This window comes from Podarcis pityusensis (assembly GCF_964106645.2).
Source record: "Podarcis pityusensis genome assembly, chromosome: 2".
NCBI classification, from domain to species: Eukaryota; Metazoa; Chordata; class Lepidosauria; order Squamata; family Lacertidae; genus Podarcis; species Podarcis pityusensis.
Window position 1 is genome coordinate 53995981 of NC_138029.1, and position 21999 is coordinate 54017979.

Here is a 21999-nt window from a genome sequence, read left to right on the forward strand (position 1 = left end):
AAAATCTGACAGGTGTATCTTTTCTAAACATCCAGACACAGATATGGGGATTCTTTGCCTTTTGGATTTATGCCTGCTGTACAGCTGTATAATTATTCCTTGACCATAAAAAGTTGCCGGCCGTAATGGTAGGGGGTGGAGAGAGTGAAACAATTGACTGAAAAGTTTCTGTTAGTAGATTGAAAGGCCTGTTTGAATGTAAACAAGTTGAGCTTCTGTATTCTGTAAACTGCCTTCGTGAATGTCTAGAAAGTACGTTGGCTCACTGCTCTGGCTTGTGGAATAACACTGTCCTCCCCTGTCTTAATTCAGATGGATGAGATCAAAGCAAAAGACAGAACCATCTTCTCCTTGGAGAAAGAGCTGGAGACCCTGACTGGATATGTTCAGAAGCTTCAACTGCAGAAGGAGGCTTTGGACGAACAGCTCTTCTTAGTAAAGGAGGCCGAATGTAACATGAGCAGTCCCAAAAGAGAGATCCCAGGCAGAGCAGGAGATGGCTCTGAACACTGCAGCAGTCCTGTAAGAAAGGGGAACGTTTGGGCTTTGACTGGATGCACTTTGCCCACTTATTGCATCATTTCCACGAGGAAGCATCCATTTGTGGTGCATGAAACGTGCCCTCTTGTGGCTGGCGTAAGACTGCACTTCAATACGCTCAATTTAGCACAATTTGCAAAAATGGTTATGGAAGTTAAAGCTTAGCATTTTTGTAGTACATGGAAGTGTTCAAATTTAAAATAATCTGTTCAACAGTTCTGTAAAGTGGGGGTGTCGAAGCTGAGAGATAGTGGCCTACCTATGCCCATTGCATTCATGGCCGATTCAGGAGAGACCCATGCATACTATGCAACAATTATTTCATTGTTTGAATGCTTTATTTTATGTGAAATCATAAATGAATTGAATCCCAGAGGGTGAGAGACATGGTTTCGGGGGGGGGGGGGCCTAAATGTTTTGTCTTCTTTGGGTTAAGGTTACCAGATTTTTTCCAATGAATCCAGGGACAATTTTCAACTTCCTACCAAATAGGTGGATTTTGTCAGGGGACTGATATGTAAATCTGGGGACTGTCCCTGGGAAACGGGGAGATCTGGTAACCTTACCTTGGGATCCATCATTTCTGCCAAAGAACCTTGGGCTAGTCACACTTCTCTGAAGTCTCTCAGCCCCACTCACCTCACAGAGTGTTTGTTGTGGGGGAGAAAGGGAAAGGAGAATGTTAGCCGCTTTGAGACTCCTTCGGGTAGTGATAAAGCGGGATATCAAATCCAAACTTCCCTACACAGTCCAGCTGGTAACCAAGCAGCTCTTGCAGTCCACTTATCCAGCAAATGTACAGAACCTGGCATTTCGGATCAGCTCAGTTTCTGAGCAACCATCAAAGGCAGCCCCACATAGAGCACATTACAGTTGCCCAACCTAAACCATGGGTATGCAGTAGAATAGACTTACCAGGTCCAGTAGCATTAGACAGACTAAGGTGGTCGCCTCAGGCAGCTGAACTTTGGTGTCACGAAAAGGTAGCAAGTTGTTATTTATTTCATTTGCCACGTGGGGTTCAGGGGAAAGGTGCCTGTGGGATTTTCTTCCTCAGATGCCAAAATAACTTGTCTGGCCTTGGGCACTGCACTGACAGCAGTTTGCCTATATGCAGCTGTTATATTAAATGATTTAAACATTTCCTTTGCAGGACCTACGCAGAAACCAGAAGAGGATGGCAGAGCTCAATGCTACCATACGGAAACTTGAGGACAGGAACACACTGCTGGTGGATGAGCGGAATGAACTGGTGGGTGCTTTTAGCAGCTTTTTCAGCGGTGGTGCTTGAAAGCTGTATCACAAAGAACAAAAGGACCTAAAAGGGGCCATGACTTGTTATTTTGTTTATTAAATTTCTACACCACCCTTCATCCCAGGGTCAAAGGGCGGGTTACAGCATAAACCAAATGGGTGATTTACATGGCTCCTCATCACTTTTAGATGGAAGGAATAAGCAACACATGAGTAGGAAAAACAGAGGGCAAACACAAGCACATTCCCTAAAGAGGTGGGGAAGATCTCTCCTCCAATATTTACTCCAGTGGCAGCCAATGCAGTTCCCTGCAGATGTTGTTGGACTCCAACTCCCATCATCCCTGACTATTGGCCAAGCTGGCTGGGGACTGATGGGAGTTAGTGTCCAACAACATCTGGAGGACCAGAGGTTCCCCATCCTCTTTCAAAGCACCTGTAGTGCTCTAATCTCCCACCCCACCCCCACAAAAAACCCTCTGCCTTCAGCTTTAATGAAAGTTAGAATTACCATGTTATCATTCCTTTCCTTGCACAGTAGACACCAGCAATGAGAAACTACCGTATTTTTTGCACCATAACACTCACTTTTTTCCTCCTAGAAAGTAAGGGGAAATGTCTGTGCGTGTTATGGAGCGAATGCCTGCGGGTGGCGGGGGGGATCTGCTGCAGTCGTGAGCACAGGATCCATGGTTCCCCTTCCTTCCCTCCTCTGTGGTTACAATGCATGGATCCACATGGATCCTCAGGATTTTTGCATTGGGCTACTCCAAACTCACTGTCAGATCACATGTCTGTGGCCACAGCATGAACCACAAAAATCATATATCCACTATTTTGTTTAGAATATTTTTTTTCTTGTTTTCCTCCTCTAAAAACTATGTGCCTGTTATGGTCTGGTGCGTGTTATAGAGCGAAAAATACGCTAAATGAAGAAATGAAGAAAGGGGTTTCTCTTATGAGTTATTATTGTTGTTGCAGTTGAAACGTGTTCGGGAAGCTGAAAAACAATGCAAACCTCTTCTGGAAAGAAATAAGTGCCTCTCCAAGAGAAATGATGAACTCATGCAGTCGTTGCAGCGCATGGAGGAGAAGCTCAAAGCAATCGCTAAGGAGAATTTAGAAATGGTTTGTACTGAGTGTTCAGAACTTTTTTTTTTCTACTTGTGCATCGTAATATTGGCAGGTTTTTGCCCATAAGATTTCTTTGCAGTGAATTTCTGGGATTTAACCGCAAAAGGCAAAGCTGACACTTGATCTCGTTAGTTGATGAAGGCTTTTCCTTCTTCAAAATTGAGTGTGAAGATTTCAGAAACTTGAAACAGGGAAATTATCAATAGCTAAAAACCAGTCAATTTCTTGCTAACCTTTGTCTGGTTGTAGCTATGACATTGTGACATTTGACACATCCAAATTGAACATCCTGGTGCATACAAACTGAGCACGGCAACCTGCATGCCTAAACTTCTTGCATTTCACAGATTAAGAAGTTTATTCTGGCATAAGCTTTTCATGGACTACAGTCCAATTCATCAGAAACATGGTCATAAAGACCAATGCAAACTTTGTGCAAGCAAATCAGGATTAATACTCATTAAGCAGGTTGCATAGAGCAGCATCCATGCATGCAAATTTACATGTGAGCCTCCCAATTCTCACTTAAACTATGCTTGCGTTTGTACACATGAACATCCAGTACACACACACACACACACACACACACACACCAATAATCCCTTTGTGAAGTGGCAGGGGAGGGATTCTTTCCCTTGAACCCCACACCACAGAAGAGATGTTTGAACCATTCCCAAGTAAGCTGCCTCCATTTGCTTCCCTTGAAACTTCTCCTGAAGTTTCTTTGTGTCAAGAGTAATTGACAAGCAAGAGCATTGTAAAAAGAACAAGGAATAGTTTACACAGATCTGTTTCAAATCATTTCCCAACCTGCTCTCCGCTGCACTTTTCTCTTTTGAAAAAACAAAAACTTTGTAAGCATATATCAAAAGATATGTTCAGTGATTCCTAGTCTGCAAGTAAATGGGTCGGAGTTCATTTTAATGATTTTATGCAACAGAACTGGATGTCTAATTCTCCACGAAGTAAAGTTACAAACGTAAGCTATTTTTAGCATAAATTAATTTTAAGCAAGGGTGGCGCTGTGGGTTAAACCACAGAGCCTAGGACTTGCTGATCAGAAGGTTGGCGGTTCGAATCCCCGCGATGGGGTGAGCTCCCGTTGCTCGGTCCCTGCTCCTGCCAACCTAGCAGTTCGAAAGCACGTCAAAGTACAAGTAGATAAATAGGTACCGCTCCGGCGGGAAGATAAATGGCGTTTCCGTGCACTGCTCTGGTTCGCCAGAAGTGGCTTAGTCATGCTGGCCACATGACCCGGAAGCTGTACGCCGGCTCCCTTGGCCAATAAAGTGAGATGAGCGCCACAACCCCAGAGTCAGCCACGACTGGACCTAATGATCAGGGGTCCCTTTACCGTTACCTTAATTTTAAGCAACAAATAAAATCCTAAGTATTTATATTGAGAAGTCCTACTGATTTTAGGGACTTACTCCCAAATAAGTGTGTTCAAGTTCTCAGCCCAAATCACAGAATCTAACATTCATACTATAGTGCAGGACTTTCAGCTCTAGCAAGGTTTTGTTCAGTTTTCTAAATAAGGGAGTATATCTGCCATACCCTCAAGACCATAGCAAGAGAATACTTCTTGTTTTTTTAGGAACTATTTATGTCTACCTAGAAATGCACAAAGTGGAAAAACTGCAGCCTAACTCCCTGACATCCATAATGATTTCACACTTAAGGCGGGAGGCAACAAAACAAAACAAAATACTAAAAATAGCCATGCCAATTTGGATGTCAGATTGTAGACACCTGGCAGAAAATGTTGCTGAAGCAGAAAATGTTGTTTAAAAGAAATTACTTGTTTTTAATAGTCAGGGGTTGCTTTTGTTTTGTTTGTTACACAGAAAGAAAAAATGACATCACATCCTCCTCTGAAGAAATTAAAATCTCTCAATGACTTGGATCAAGCTAATGAAGAGCAAGAGACTGAATTTTTGAAGCTTCAGGTTATAGAACAACAGAACATAATTGATGAATTGACACGGGTAGGTTGACACTTCTGCAAGACATTAGAAGTAGAGGAGTAGCTCCTGAAAGCTATCATTATGAAAAAGCAAGATGGCCTATAATTATGGAAGCATTTCTCATATCCTGAAGTCGGGAGCAAGGCTCCCAGACCACATAGGATCAGACATAGCAATCCTTTATTAATAATAATAATAACAATAATATTTTTATTTGCAAATTTAACAAAGAAAAGAAATTATAGACAATAAAAAGAAAAAGAAATAATATATTAATAATATGAATAATAGCAAAAACAACCATCAGTTCACTTTATAGATACAATGACCATCAGTTACTGCATCAAAAGTTAAGCATTAACTTATAATAGAAGCCCGCCAGATGTCCAAATAGAGATCAACACAACATTGGCATTTATATGGCATGAATTCATCTCCCACTGTTACGGGTTGTGTATGGATTTCACCTTGACTTCCGTTCATGAGTGGGTGCCCTGTTGGCTGGATGGTGGTGCAGGTGGTGCAGTCTGCTGCAAACTGAACCCACCACGGGCAGAATAATCGTGAGGATTGGTTTTTAATTCAGGGATGTGGAAAACTTTCCAGATTTTGCTGGACTCCATCTTGTACTAGTCCCAGCCAGCAAGGCCAATGGTTAGGGATGACAGGGGTGGCTAACCTTTTTCAACTCACGGCCTTCATTTCCTCAAGATCCCACCTTCCATTGGGTGAGGGCCAGAGACTTCTCAATGTGGGGAATATATTGCCTGAGCCTGAGCCTGCCCTACCCTGGCACTCACTGTTCCTTGCTCTTCTTCTATAGGATAGAGAGAAACTTATTCGTCGCAGGAAGCATAAAAGAAGTTCCAAGCCAATCAAGGTAAGCGAAGCATAGAAATCTTTTGGACAAACAGGCTGTGCTGTATTTCATTATTGCAGAGCCCAATGTCGTGAGTTGCAGGCATATTGGTGACAAAGGCACTAGGCCTCGCAGACTTGGTTTTGCCAATAGAGACAATGAATTTGCACAAATAGCAGCAAATCCAGGATGTGCTTGCCAGGGGTGGAGCATGTGGAGCCAAGAAGAAAAAGGAGCGGAAAAAGCAGAGATTTGTGAACTTGCACGTTGAGCTCAGTACACTCCTGGACCTCATCTCCCTAGAGAGAGAGGAGCTGCAAATCTTCTGCCAGTTGACCATGCATATCCCATATGCTTTCCACCCTTGTGATGTCTTATCCTTTATGTGGGAATAGAAACATTATAATACAAGTGTGCCTTAAATTCTCGTTGATCAGTCTGTCTGCAAAACAATTTCACTTCACTTGGCAAGTTTTAAGTGCTGATGCCAGTACTTTGCTATCCAAACCCACAGATTAAGCAGCTCTGTCATCTTACAGCATGACTCATCTTTCCTTTGATGTTTTCTAATTCAATTAGGAAGTCTGAAGGCACTAAGCTGGGGGGGGGGGCTGGATTTAACATGGCTTACTTCATAAAGTAGCAGTTACTTTAGCATTGTTCCTGTGCCTTAGCTCCAACTAAGCCTGTAACCAAGCATAAGGACATGTAACTGAAGCAACCATATATTGCTTCCCTGTTTCACCCACACCCCTTCCCTTCCTCTTCTGTTTTCCCTGTGTCAGATTTTAGAATGGAGGCTCCTCAGGGCAGGGACCTCAGTTCTTATATCTCTGTAAAGCAACATGCACAATGATGGAACTATGTAAATACATTGATAACAAATCAGTAGTGGGTGCAACAACAGTGGGTTGTATACAGCAGCGTCCTCCTGATCAAGGAAGGCTCTTTGATCCATCTGTGAGTCCTGAATTGCATGGGGTTAGGTGAGAAAACTCTTGTGGTCCCTTCCAACGCTACAGTTCTGTGATTTTGTGTGAAGAAAAGCGGGAGGCAAGCGATTTTCACTGATTCCCTCTGTGTTCCCCCTTTGCCTCCCCAAATCTGTAAAGATGTTGGGGGGACTCTCTGGAAATGCGTGGAAGGTGGTGCAACAGGGGGCTGCAAGAGAAAGGGCGGCTGTGTGTGAAAATCACATCTCTCCCATTTCCATTCATGAAAGCCTGCACTAGATCAAGCAGCCTTCCCTGTGCAGGGCCCATTGCTAGCAACTGGAATCCTGATGCCCCTATGCACTGATTTCAGTGAGATTTCTCTCACTTGTACAGCACACTGTGAAGCTGCGTCCACATCAATGACTGCCACTACTCTGACACTGGGGGGAGTGAAAGGAGGAATTCTGGTGTACATTATACTTCTAAAACAGAAACGGGCCCACCAGTGACGCCATGTTGTGCAGACCCCAGCACAGCAATCACATCAGCTTGCTGTCTAGATTTTGTGGCTCAGCAGGACATGATGAAATAGTCAGTGCAGAGCCAGCCAGGCTGCACCCATGTGCCTGAATCAAGAATGTAATGACTGGACTTGTAAGCATGACTGAATATTGCCTGTGGTGATGGAACAATACTGGCAGTATTTTTTCATGTGAGGTTTTTCCTCCCTTCAGAGGCATATATTGGACACAGTTTATGGGGGTGATGATGACTCCATGGACTCAGAAACCTCATCCATGGCTTCATTCAGGACGGACAGAACACCAGCAACTCCAGATGAAGACCTGGATGAAGTAAGATATTTTGCCTCATACTATACACCCTGAAGGGCTAGCAGTGGGAACTTCTGCAGTGGCAACAATTTTTATTTTTAAGTGACTGATCGGAATTTTAAAAACAGGAAGTCTGGGGCATGGCACCAATCTGAGCAAAATGTAGTTGTTTGATAAGTATTTGTTGAATAAACTATGTGAAACAGAGGACTCTCTTGTGACCTATTTAAAATATGCATTTAAAATTGAATTGGAAAGGGCCACAGCTTAGTGGTAGAGCATCTGCTTTGCAGGCGCAAGGTCCCAGATTCAATTCCCAGCATCTCCAAGTTGGGCTGGAATAGGCTCCTATCTGAAATCCAGGAAAGCTCTTGGCTGTTAGTGTCGATAATACTGAACCTGATGAACCAATGGTGTGAATCAGCTTAATGCCGCTTCCTGTGTTCCTAAACGAAAGGTAAACCATGGAATGGTTAGCTTCTTGTCAAAGACTACCATGTTGAGAAAAAATGTTGTAAATTTCAGTGAATTTCTTCACGTTTTTAAATGTTTTTCTTGCTAATTCTTTGCCTTGTGTGCCATTTTGTTTTCAGAAAATAAATTCCCAGCTTTTTGAAAGTGTGATAAAATAGCTTCTTTCCAGCTGAATAATCCATTCAGCTGAACTGACATGGGCCAAACTACATGTGATGTTTACAACACATTGAATTCCACAATTATACTTTGTTTGTTTGTTTGTTTGTTTGTTTGTTTGTTTAATGTGTGGAGGGGATCAGGATCAGAACTGGGGGGGGGGGGGTGAGAGACTTACAGTATCTCTTCCCCTGTACCATTTTCCCAATGAAAATCCTCCCCTCCTTGCAGCTGCTATTTGCTTCCAAAGCAAGTACAGTGGTACCTCGAGTTACACATGCTTCAGGTTACAGACTCCGCTAACCCAGAAATAGTGCTTCAGGTCAAGAACTTTGCTTCAGGATGAGAACAGAAATCGTGCTCCGGCGGCACGGCAGCAGCAGGAGGCCCCATTAGCTAAAGTGGTGCTTCAGGTTAAGAACAGTTTCAGGTTAAGAACAGACCTCCGGAACGAATTAAGTACTTAACCCGAGGTACCACTGTAATAGCAAAACCAGCAAAACCTCATAGCAGTTGGAGGTGGGACTTTTTCTGCTGGGAAGCAGCATGGGAAAAGGGGTTGCATTTCCTGCCCTATGTTGCAGTCCTGGTAGTTTTGCCCCACCTTGGAAATGCCCAGTCAGGGCATTCAGAAATTTGTTTAGCATCATGTGCCATTTGACCAAGTGTTCTAGTATTGCTTAACTCTCAAAATAAGCATGGTATAGAAATTGTGGGGGGAAATTATTTTGAATTCTTGTTATCTGGTGTGTTATAACCAGTGCTTTTTTTCTTAAAAAATTGTTTAGGGGTACTCTCATTTTCCTACTCTTATTGAAATACTGCCTCTCAATGAGGCCAAACTTAGAGTCACAAAATGTTTAGGGATATGCGTACCCCTGCGTGCCCCCAGAAAAAAAACACTGCTTATAACTACATTTTAAGTATGTTGACATCACATTTCTTGAAAGAGAACTGAGTGTTTGGTTTTTAAAGGAAACCACATATAAGAGAGAACACAAGCTACAACAATGCTCTCTTTAGGTAACATGTAAATTGTATTCCCTTAATTTACAAAAAAAAAAAGTCCAGGAAGCAACAAACAAACCTTTTCCCTTTAAAAATATGTTATTGGTGGTTGCATTTTGATATGGTGGCTCTTTTTAAATTTATGTTCATTAAACTCCTAAACAAAATACCATATAATTCTGTGGCTTCCAACATGGTAAAAACCCTATACAACCCTTCCAAGTTTTTGCAATATACATTCCTACAGCTTATAACCACCTGAGACTTCCTTTATTTATTTCTCTGGCAGAGCTTAGCAGCTGAAGAATCAGAGTTGCGATTTCGACAATTGACAAAGGAGTATCAAGCCCTGCAGAGAGCCTATGCATTACTGCAAGAGCAAACAGGAGGTATCATAGATGCAGAAAGAGAAGCTAAGGTTAGCATTTGCCATGGGCAACATTTCTCTAAAACTCAAACATACACCCCAAACTTAAAAACAGAGGAGGAGGAGGAGGAGGAAAGAGATGTTGTAAGAAACTCATAGCTGTGTCACATAATGTTGTGGCTATTCTTTTTAACAGGCACAGGAGCAGCTCCAAGCTGAAGTCCAGAGGTACAGAGCTAAAATAGAGGATCTGGAAAAAACGCTGGCCCAGAGAGGACAGGTATATTCTTTACAACTGGTGTTTTCCGCAGCTGTTTTCACCCATAGGCAATATTTATTTGCTTTTGCATAAAGAAGTTGTTAGAAGCATGGTTTGTTGTATGGGAAATAAATGCTTTGCATACATGTCTCCACTATGTGAAAGGTGACATGTGAAGACCATAAGAGATACACAGAAAACTGTAGCGACACACCAAACTGGGTGGTCATACATGTCCCATCCATTAAATGTAGCTACTTTTGATGTCCCACTTCCTACAACACAACGATAGATTAATTTGGTAGTAAGTGCAATATAAAGCTGAATAAGAGTTGAGTCAGAACGGTGAAAATAACATCCATTACTTTCTTAGTCATGGTGGCTTTAATTACTATCATGACTGTGGTTTCCTATCTCCCGCAAATGTCAGCCCTTTCAGGGCCAATTCACACAATACAATTTTCTTCGACATGCGTTAGTTCTGTTTAACATAAAACTTGTGTCCATACACATCATAGTGTGTCTACTTCATTGCATATCACACTTCTCTTAATATTAAAATATTTCTTCCCATCAAACAGGACTCCCATTGGGTAGAAGACAAGCAACTTTTTATTAAGAGGAATCAAGAGCTTTTGGATAAGGTATGTTCAAAACCTGAATTTCTAGATTGTACATCAGTGCATAGAATTTGGTGCTGAAAACTAGAGCCACTGTACCTTGTTCTATCCAGGATTCCAAATGCATGATAAGAAACTTTTCATTTCTCTGCAAATTCTGAAAACAATAGTCTATGCAACAGGTAGGCAAAAAGCACAGATATCAAAACGTTGCTGAAGTTTGCATAGGAAGAAAGTAAAATATATTAATTCCAAAATGCAAGAAATAAAGAACAAATAAAAGATATTAAGATGAAACTTAATTACAAAGAAAGGGCAGTAGTTGTAATCAAAAATAAAATAAGAGACTCTCCAACAACATCAGACAGTAAAAGTAACTTTTAGCAGCAATTTTTTTCATCCTTCTTCAGAACTGGACTTTCAGAGCAACTAAGAATTCTTCCAATTTTGCTCAAAGGCCAGTCCTTACACAATGCATTTAATAATATAAAACATGAAAACTGAAAAGTCATCCAAGAAAACTGCATGAATCATCAAAAATAATCTTCAAAAGTATCTCTTAGCCACAAGGAACAATGAATCCCTCAAAAGTCCCAAATCAGCACATGCAGATCTTGTTTTATGTGCCAGGTTGCTTTTGATATATTTCCATCGATTTTTAAAAGCAATTTATGCTTATAGCACATGACCTGTAACCTTTATAGGCTTTGTTATGTTTTCCATTATCAGGCTGACAACAAAGTTTAAACAGTTGGATAACTTTAGTTTTGGGGAGGGGATGGAATATTGCAGGGGAGAGAGTGGCGGTAACCAACTTCTAAACAAACATGGTCTGGAATCTCCACTAATTATATATTTACATTTGCCTTATAGATAGAAAAACTGGAAATTGATAACCATCGATTGCAACAGGAGCTGCAGGATGCCAGAGATCAAAATGAGCTGTTGGAGTTTCGGAATCTGGAGCTTGAAGTAAGACGCCGTGGACCCTTTATTGCAGAATGATTTTTGATTATAACTTTGTGTTTGTGGTTTGCTGTTTGGAAGCTGTTAGCTGCTTTGAATATTTTATACAGAAAAACAGAGTGCAGATACACACAAAAATATAAATGATCACTGATGAACAAAGATAACTGAACTGGGAAGAGCAGTGTGGAATAAAAGTTGCCCAGTTCCTTCCTTCCTTCCTTCCTTCCTTCCTTCCTTCCTTCCTTCCTTCCTTCCTTCCCTCTCTCCCTCTGAACAATAGTTGCTGGGAAGCACAATTGGGGAGAGTGCTGTTATGCTCATATGCTTCTTGCAGGCATCTCATAGGCATCTGGTCAGCCACTGTGAGAACAGAATGCTGAACTAGTATTGACCTGATACAAGCAGAGCTCTTTGTATGTCCTTATGTTAAAGAACAACAGAAATAATTAGATGAGTTCACCACCAAGCATCTTCAGGTACAAACAGTGTGCCACATTCAAGCTCGGTGTTGCTATTTCAGGAGTTCCCCAGTACAGTGTCTCACTGAGAAATTCACCAAAGCATGTGTTTTTAGTGTAGATCAGCTAATCCAGAATAAATAACAGGCTCCAGATCTGTCACAATCATCCATATGAATAGTCTTCTTTGATGTATGTTGACAATACCATGAATAGCAGATCGGTTCCCCCTGCTTTGTATAATATCTAATGAATAATATTTAATAAATTTAAATATTGTAAGAACAGATAAATAAATAAAGTCAGTGCATATTTTTTGAGAACATTCTTACTGGCGTTTGGTAACCCAAATATTTCATTTCAGATTAACATTCTCGTGATTTTTATTTTTTATTTAGTAAATTTATATACTGCTAACTCAAAAAAAATTATCTGTTGTTTATTATTGAACCTACTGTTCGCTTTTCTTACAAAAACTCAAAGCAGCCTACAAACATACATTAAAACAAACAAACCTACAGCATATATCAGACATATGCACCATAGCTCAGCTGTATATTTGTCGCTTCATTTTAAAGAATGAAGAACAAATTGCTTGAACAGGGTAAAAAAAGAAAAGTTTTCATCTGTTCAATGTACATAACTCTTCTAATTCTTACATAATTCTTACATTTGACTTGAAGGAAAGAGAAAGAAGGTCTCCACCGTTTAATCTACAAATCCACCCATTCTCCGATGGTGTAAGTGCTCTGCAGATCTACTGCATGAAAGAAGGTGTCAAGGTACGTTAGCATGGATTCAATAAAAAAGGAAAGATCCTATTGTCTTTCTTTTGGAACTAATTTCAGTTGTTAAGTTGTTCATCAAGGTACAAACAAACACATGAAGATACAAGCAGCGTTAGGATTATGGTGATCCCAATTTAAGCACATTCAAGGATCTCATTTGCATAGAGTCTGTACATTTAATCCATGACCCTCCATTATCCAGTGTATTAGTCCATGTACATGCAAAGACACGTGACCTTTGAGTTCAAGGAAGTTGGGCACTTCAGTGGCCCAACCCTGATGAGCTCTTCCCAAAGTTAATTGAACACTTGAGTTTCGCTTTTATGAACGAAGTCTGTTAGACAGTAGAGCTGGATATGATTTTAAGCACTCTAGTTTTGTTGCTTATACTGTGAAAAGCCTTGAACCTTCTGTTCTTAATAAGTGTTTTTTATTTTTTTAACAGGATGTTAGCATTCCAGATCTTATAAAACAGTTAGACATCTTGGGTGACAATGGGGTAAGTGATATGCATACCTGACAAGTTCATATTATGTACAGCACCACAAGGGAAACTTGTAAGGCTGCAGAGTAATGTAGCAACCTGATTATATCAAAGAGGAAAGCAATAGAACTGTGTTCGTAATCTCTTTTTTTCAAATTAGTTTTTATTAAGGGGTTTGGTTTTTTTACAAAGAAAATAGATAAACAGGGAAGAAAACTTTGAAATGTTTGGTTTTCAAGAAAGGTATCACCGAATTGTGCATTTTGGAGATATTTCTGTCAGTTACAAAGACTGGCCTTTTGTGGATAAGAAAGGTTTTGTCTCTGATACAGAGTTCTGCACTCACTGCAGACTGTAATATCCATGCAGGCATGTTTCCCCATTCATTTGAAGAGAGAATGTGATTTTGCACAGTGCATCGCATTGCCTGTACACAAGACTGCTTCCTCCACTTAAGTGAATGGCGAAAGTCCATTGGGGCATAGGAATACTAAGATACTAAGATGTATTGGATTATAGGAGAAACTGAAACTGAATTCTCTCCCTCAAAGAGAGAGAGAGAGTACCTATTTAGCAAATGACTGCTGCTTTTCTCAGTTTTATCTTTTGCCTTTTGAAATTTACAGAATTTAAGAAATGAAGAGCAAGTGGCCATAATTCAAGCTAGCACCGTGTTGTCCCTGGCAGAAAAGGTACTTTTGGGGCACTTGGTGTCTTTAAGTGTACATGAATTTAAGCTATTAATTGGAAAGCGATGTAGCACAGAATGAGGGGGGGAGACTGAAATATTATCTGTCTGTCAAAAAGTATGTTGTCTTCTCATATGAAAGAATAGATAAGAGTAAAATATGATTCAGGTGCATTCTCCACAAAAGGAAACATTAGTTTGTTCCTGCTTGTTTGTTTTTAAAATAATTTCATTCATCAATCCTGTTGTTCAGGTTGGCCTGGTTCTCGGATATAAGCCAAATCATTTTATTTTACGACTGTTTACTACCTTTCAGTTGCCCAAGGCACTGCTCACTTTAACATTCTAGTTCCAGTAAGAGTTCATTATAGTTAAGAGTAAAAACCAGCATTTCATTGTTCAGATAAATGACAATTTGCTTGGCCTGAAAGCTCCTAGTCTGTGAATAACAACAGATTAATGAGCAATGTGCACTTTAGCTAGCAGAGTCTGTCCTTGAAATGATGAGATTACTACCCAGAGTGATGCACACACTAATGATTTACATTAACACAGACTGCCCTTTAAATGGAGAACAGGTCCGCAATTGGGTACATAGGAAGTAGCCGTATACTGAGACCATTGATCCATCTAGCTCAGTATTGTCTATATTTGACTGGTAGCAGCCCTCCATCATTTTTCAGACATGGTTTTCTCCCAATCCTACCTGGCACAGATTGAACCTGCGACCACCTGCACACAAAGCAGATGCTCTTCTGCTGTGCCACGGCTTCCTGGCACTGATTCTGCCTGTGCTGTAAATGATAAACTGATGACCTCTGAGCAGAAGCAGAACCACTCAGCCCTTTGAATGGGAAAAGATGAGCAACATCAAACATGGGGTACCCAGGAAAAAATATCTCAAACATAGAAGACTTAGGTTTGGGAAGATGGAAGATGGAAATATCCACAAGAACAGACTTGGAAAGATTTGCACAAGTGTTAAGAAATAGAACTTGCCTGGACTTGGCTCTTGGACAGGGTTGGGTAACTTGTAGACTTCTACATATTGCTGGGTTCCAGCTCCCTTCAACCTCAGCCATTGTGGCCAATGGTCTGGGGTAATAGGAGGTGTAGTCTAGCAACTTCAGGAGGGCCATAGAGGTTCCCCACTGTTACCCTAGGCCACGTTTTCAGTGCTTGAGATGTGAACAAAATGTCTGTGATTAGGGGTTTCTTTTTTTAAAAAAACACTGGGCGGCCACAGCCTCCTACCACGCTTGAAAGGAAGAGGTATGGATCTGATCTGAGTCCAACAAGGTTTGAGCCTTAAGCACACACACATACACTTTATAAAAATTAATGGCAAACAACTAAAGTAAGATATTTATTTATCCACGTTATGAAAACTTATATCCTTATGGGTTACAGGTTGAGCCACAACCCAGTATACAAAACCACATAAACCCAACATTCTAAATGTTCTGTTTCATTCTATTATTTCATTGTGATGGTCTGCTGCTTTGTTGTTTGCTGCCCTGGGCTTCCTTGGGAGGAAGGAAATAGGATAGAAATGTCAAGATTAATAGGTAACAAATGCATAGAATTACAGGTCAGTAAAATCAGGGCTGTTATCTGTTAGAATGCCATTAACTGCCTTTACAGCTGCTGAAAGAGAAAGCCGTTCAGAAGGCTCCTATTTCCTTTGTTTCTTGTTTTGACAAGAGTAATGAAAAAAAGATGCAAATAACTTTTTGGCCTTGCTCCTTTTTCTAGTGGATACAGCAGATTGAAGGGGCTGAGGCAGCTCTGCACCAGAAGATGATGGAGCTGGAGAGTGACATGGTAGGGGGAAAAACATAAACTAGACCTTCTTGTAATTGTTGCAATCTTTGTCCCACACATTTTATTATTTATTTCCTGAATGATTCTGAGCATCAAATATGTCCTTTGCTACAGCTTCTTGAATAATTAACTTGTGGTTTTGTTTGTTTTTTTCCAAAATCATAATTCATTGCAGGAGCAGTTCTGTAAAATAAAAGGTTATCTAGAGGAAGAACTGGACTACAGGAAACAAGCTCTTGACCAGGCCTATATGGTAAGTTGAAAGCAAGAGCTGGAATGAACACCAGCACATAGATCTCAGAACACTGATTACATGCACCTCAATGTATTTGGGGGTACATTCTCATGTCAGCAGTTGGAATTGTGTCTGTGTTTTGGGTTTTTAGAAGCTAGAACATATTCCCTGTTGTGGGGGTGGGAGGGAAAGAAATCAGCCTGAGCTATGGGTATCTTGCATATGCGAAAGCTCCATTGCCTACATGGAGCTTCCGTGGGCATAATGGCAGAAAAGGGTGCATATTGTTCTCTGTGTGCAAGGTTACATCTGCTGTTGAAGTGAATGGGAAAATCTAAATGTGACTGTAAGCATTCACTACAGTACATCTGAGTGGGTAGGCAGGTAGTTGATTTTAAACCTTCATGTAGAATTGTCATCATTTGCGTGGCGAGTTCCCACCTCCCCCCAGTGGAAATAAAGACACATGACACAATTATTTAGGTTAATGGGCTAAAAATGGCCACAACTTTATTGGTTACAGGTGATGAGCGGTATTGGCTTAGGCATTGGTCCTAACCGACTATCCAGCTTCAGCCTGTTTGCTTGAAGTCCGGGAAGGCTTAACCACCAGTAGGGGGAGACCTGCTGATGCACATCAACTAGGAACTCCCCTGGGGTCACCGCTCGGGGGCGTGTCTTAGGCCCTCACCTCCATAGGCTTCAGACAGGGCCACACCCCCCGGAATCCTTTACCGGACTTCCCTTCGATATGTGGGGGAGGTGGGATGGCGCTTCCTCCCCCCTTCATCTACATAACAATACCCATACCAATGCCTAACCGCCAATGCCGAGGAAGTTGTGATGATTTGCTACGAGGTAGGCGAAAAACCAAGTGGCTGGTGCCAATTTGCCAAGTGGAAAAAATTCCTACCAGGCCCCTTAATGGTGACCAACCGAGGTCCATAGCAAGGTCAAAAGGAAAAACATAAAGGGCTGGAGAGTAGGAAACCAGAAGAGCTGAGGCGGCAAAAGAGGGAGATCCCCAGCCGCGCCAGTGTAATATAGCACAAGCCACGCCAATCGGCTAGCCTAGGGATGACGCGGCCAGGGATTCCCTCAATCGCGCGGAGTCTGAGAGCCAGTCCCCGCACATGTGGAGAGGGCGTGAAGCCCGCAACTCCACCTCCTCTCGAGTTCGGAAGTGGCTTTACCAAATTCTAGCGACTAATTAAAACACTATATATACACATATGTGTAGACACACACCGAGAGAGAGAGAGAGAGACAAAAAACTATCACAAACTTTCTGTTTTCATCTTGACTCCTCCAGTCTAGCCACCTTGTTCTTCTACATCATAGTTTTAAAATATATGCATGAATAGAAAACTCAGGATTATACCTACCCAAGTGTGAGGTTATACACCTTTTCCTCTTCCATTGCTTAGAGAATCCAGGAGCTTGAAGCCACTTTGTACAACGCTTTGCAGCAAGAAACAGTGATCAAGTTTGGAGAACTGCTCAGTGAGAAGCAGCAGGAGGAACTTAGGACCGCTGTCGAAAAATTAAGACGGCAGATGCTGAGAAAAAGCAGAGAATATGATTGCCAGATCTTGCAGGAGAGAATGGAGTTGCTTCAGCAGGCACATCAGGTGAGATTCAGATGACAGAAGAAATACTATTAGGTTTTATCTTGCACAAATTGGCATTGTTATCCACTGTTTCATGGTCAATGCATTTGCCCTGTAAAACACCAGCAACAAATCAGGTAGACCTGTGGATTTTGCATCACATAAGGCACCTCCAGACTGGCAGTATTTCACAGGATGGAATCATACCAGGAAATTTAGGTTCACACAATTAAAGAATAAAAGCACACTGTCACCCTAGTGCAACAGATACACTTAAAAAAAGAAATGGATTTTTTGCAGTTAGGAAAGTAATGCACTGAAAAGTGGGAAATGAACCAATGATTTACAAAATAAACATCCCACAAGCAAATTAGGATGAAACTCCAATAAACAGGTTGTCCGGAGGAACTCCAAGTGGTAAATAAGTACATGCTTTACTCACTTTCAGAAATTAAGGAAACCCAGACTTATTTTTGACATTTTGAGTCTGTGATCGTATATTCACTTACTTGGAAGCAAGCTCCATTTAACTCAATAGGACTTATTTCTGAGTAGACACGTATCAGATTGCACTGTAAGTAGAGTGCACATTAACTGCTCACCATCAATACAAGTTCTTAATTTAGAAATCTTAAATGCTATTTTCTCTCTCAAAATTCAGCAAACCTAAAGTTTCTTTCTCTTTTTATGTATACATTTTATTTCTAGAGGATCAGAGATTTAGAAGATAAAACTGACATCCAGAAGAGACAGATCAAGGATTTAGAAGAAAAGGTTGGTTATTTACATATTTTAAAATGTGTAGAAGTCTAGATAGTTTAATATTTTATGCATTCCTTTCAGGTTTATTAAGTCTAATTGGTGTGAAATAATTGTTCCATTGCTTTGCATTTTTCACTCTACAGATTAAATTTTGCAGAGGCTTTTCTGTAAACCACTGCCTTTCTATTGGAAATCAGCTGTTTCTGTTAGAGCTGAGCCAAAATACTCCCTCCTTCACTTCAGTGCCCCCATGACTCATTGTGGATATTTGAAATGGACATGCGAACAGGAGTAAAGAATTTGCCCCACTACCCAGCAAGAATGGTTCTTACTCCCCATTGTTACTAGATGCTATTTTGCTTCCTCCCCACCTAGAAGACATCAGGGTAAGGGCTGAAAACTTTCTGTACCTGCCCTTACTTTGATTTGGCTTCAGGCTGAGACCATCAGAATGAGGGCAGGAGCAAAAAACCCTGACTTTGGCATCTTCTAGGTAGAAAAGAACTTTGAAGAATAATTGTGCTTTGCAGCAACAAGCACATAATCACTCCAACACTGGAGAAAAGTGATAGAGGACTATGGAAGGAGAAATAAGTTTCAGGATACCTTCCAACCCTCCAGGATGAGTGAAAAAAATGTTCTTTAAATAACTTTCAGCTCAGCTCTAGTGTCTATTTACTGCTATCCTATTTTAAAATTTACAAAGGGAAAGAAACACTGGCCTGAGATATTCGTTGTGATTCAGACTTGCAGATTTGCCCATATTTGTGTAATGGCTGATCAAGAGCAGTTTTTGTTTTTAAGTCAGTCATCGGATTTTTTTCTTCCTGTTAATGAATCAGACAGCTGGTAGTGCACTTCACAGCAGCAAATGGATTTTAACTGAAGAAGCCATCCAGCCTTTAATCTCTGTGTGAAAATCAAAGCAAAATATTGGCACTAATCCACCTATGCCATCATGCTGGAAATCGTTTCAGGGAAAAGAATCAACCCAAAAGATTTTCCATCTTGGTTAAGCATGAGTAGTTGATGTTCATAATACAAAGGCTTTCCCTATTTACTATTTTTGCATGACCAAAATGTATCATTCTATCATTTTGCTAGTACAGATTTATACAGGCTGTCCAGTCTTCCACTCTAACCCTGTGTTGTGATCAAGACATGGGAGCTCCAGTGCACCCAAGGAAATAAAAATTGCACAGCAACACCCATTCTTGTGCCCACAAATTGGGTCCAATTTTGATTCCTACATGTGCATCTGAGATCACACCTCTTTATCAGATCATAAATCCCCAACTATTCAAAGTCAGCCTAACAGGCTGATTTCCATGGAAACCTGCCAAGCTACTAAGCACGAGGCCTTTACTAATGATTTGTGCCAGTTAAATGTTAACAAAATGGATGCAACCCTATAGTCTAAGTGATGTATCACTTCCAGGAGAAAAGGTTTACTGGAAGTATAATCATTATAATCACATGTCTAATGGAGTTAGATGCTTATCACATACATCATAGTGAAAATAAATATTATATCCCCAAAAAATAATGTGTTCTTTCCCTCTTCCTCTGCAGTTTCTTTTTCTGTTCTTGTTCTTCTCTCTTGCCTTTATTCTTTGGCCTTGATGTCAAATGTGCCTCTTGAAAGGTAAGACTGCTTTCTTTGTTTTCCCTTAAAATACTAAGCCACACACATACCTCTTTCTAGGTTCTTATCCAAAGCAGCACAACTGAATATCTAAACCAATGTTGATCCAGAAACAAGATCAATCAAGTGTGTTTCAGACCTTCTACAAAGGGCCATTTCATACATTATGCAGAGGCCAACTTGAGTTTTCCACAGGAAGTTGCAGCCAATCTCAGCTCCCTGAGTGGACCTTTCTGTTGTATGTGTTTGTAAACACATTTATTGCACTCAGACTTTACATTAGATGGTTGCTGTAATGTGTGGTGACCCTAAGGAAATGTGGAATGTTGCCTTTGTCCAGAATATATTATTGTTTGGTTATAACCTTTGTCCTCTGTCCAGCAATCCTTCCCTCATTATTTTCCATAGCATCAGCTTTTGGTAATATAGAGTCTGAACCGTAAGTCATCATTTGGAGTGACTAGCTTAAGATGCAGATCAACAACAACAGCAAAAGATTTCATGGTTTGACTTCTCTTTATGTCTTTAGAGTATAATAAACTAATAGCTACTCACCTAGACTGAACTGTCTTTGAAGACACTATCGAAGTAGAAAAAATACCCCCAAATTCTAAATTTAAAGATTGGCGTCTTCTAAATAAATATAAAGGAAGACACATATCTGGCTGCTTTTCAAGTCTCCTTATTAACAGCTGACATTTTACTTTGATTTGTATAGGTTGTAGCAAGCTGCCAGCACTCGCCACTATGCCCCACTCTCTCCAAACTGGTGTGGGAGATGAGCCAGGAAGGTCACAAGTGTCATCGCCCACTATGATGACATCACACGTGGGTGCTGTTTGCTTACCAGCCAGCACCATGATTGCTGCCAGCTGGGCAAGAGAGGGCCTAACTGGGCATTACCTTAGAGCCATGTAAATGGTCCAGAGATGCTTAGAAGAGGGAGGAGATGGAAGGAGAGGGGAGAGCAGAGAGACTGGAAGCGGGTACTACTCTTTAATTAGGGAGGTCATTTGAATGGTCCCCTTTTACCAGACGTGCTTTTCTCTTGCTTTCTAGAGTGATTGACTATACAGAAAAGTCCTCAAAGGGCAGATGCTTCCAAACACACGAAGAAGAGAACACTGTTTACAACCATTGCAAAACAAAGCAACACTCTGTCACCGAGAGACCACACCCACCATGTAGTTTTAAGCCATTACTTCAAGATTTGTTACTTGACAGTTCCCTGTCTAAAGCTACAAGATATGCTGCACTTAATAACATTCTATAAGGAGGGAGACAAATATGCCATCAGCATATATCACTAGGATTTTTATTTTATTTTTTATGGTGAAGAATCAGCAAGCAAACCACATTCAGTCGATTGAGTAAAGGTATGCCAGGCAAGGAACCAAAGTTACTATGAACAATCTATCCCTGCTGTGCAGGGGGGTTATTTTAAACACAGACACCAACTTCCCATGAAAGTCATCGACAATAAAGGGGACAGAGCAGAAGAAACGTATCCAGGACTCTTAAGGGGACAGTGACAATAAAACAGTTGATGTGGAAAGTCTGGCTTTCTTAATACAGGGACGCTTTTTCTCTCTCTCTCTCTCTGATTTTAAACTCAGGAACAATGACAGCTGCAATGTGAACAAAAGGGGGGAAACATACTCTGTTTTTGTTTCATAATGGGTTGAAACTGACAATGGGATAGACGTGGTTGGAATGTTAATCTACTGCTGCCTGCAGTATAGCATGGGTGATCCATCTAGTGAGAATGCCTGACAGCGCTCTTGAAGATTCCTAACAATGCTGTAGCCTTATTTGTCGTCAGGGTCCTTCCGCAAAGGGAGGATGGCTGTTACATCAAGTGAAGAACTTGACAAGGACGCAACACTCATTTCACTAACCGTTTAATGTATCTTCGGCCACTGGAATGGGGCGGAAAGGTCCTCCGACAAAGAAATAGCTGTGTCAGAGAGGAAGCAAATGCCTGTTAATCAAACCTCAGCTTCCGAAGAGTTTCTGCCTCCACTCACTTGTACAAGTGAAATCCTCCTAAACAATTTGTTTTCCCCTGTCATGTTGTGTTTTCCCAGTTGGCCGCATGAACCAAAACGATGAAACCTAGGATGTACC

General features: G+C 41.0%; 1 protein-coding gene across 7 annotated transcripts in view; it reads left to right on the top strand.

The window, feature by feature from the left end:
* Positions 1–21427, top strand: part of JAKMIP2 (janus kinase and microtubule interacting protein 2) — a 102430-nt gene extending 81003 nt beyond the window's left edge. For 6 of the 7 annotated variants that reach the window (XM_080997131.1, XM_080997128.1, XM_080997126.1 and 3 more), the window contains 18 exons: positions 313–522; positions 1694–1792; positions 2776–2922; positions 4776–4916; positions 5719–5775; positions 7424–7543; positions 9453–9581; positions 9727–9810; positions 10371–10433; positions 11283–11381; positions 12520–12618; positions 13070–13123; positions 13735–13800; positions 15552–15620; positions 15796–15873; positions 17283–17486; positions 18174–18239; positions 19800–21427. In XM_080997131.1, coding sequence (XP_080853257.1) covers positions 313–522; positions 1694–1792; positions 2776–2922; positions 4776–4916; positions 5719–5775; positions 7424–7543; positions 9453–9581; positions 9727–9810; positions 10371–10433; positions 11283–11381; positions 12520–12618; positions 13070–13123; positions 13735–13800; positions 15552–15620; positions 15796–15873; positions 17283–17486; positions 18174–18239; positions 19800–19850 — 1836 coding nt within the window. In that variant the 3' untranslated portion in view covers positions 19851–21427. The remainder of the gene's footprint in view (positions 1–312; positions 523–1693; positions 1793–2775; positions 2923–4775; positions 4917–5718; positions 5776–7423; positions 7544–9452; positions 9582–9726; positions 9811–10370; positions 10434–11282; positions 11382–12519; positions 12619–13069; positions 13124–13734; positions 13801–15551; positions 15621–15795; positions 15874–17282; positions 17487–18173; positions 18240–19799) is intronic. The other variant, XM_080997127.1, reaches the window with a different exon arrangement.
* Positions 21428–21999: the final 572 nt, after the last annotated feature.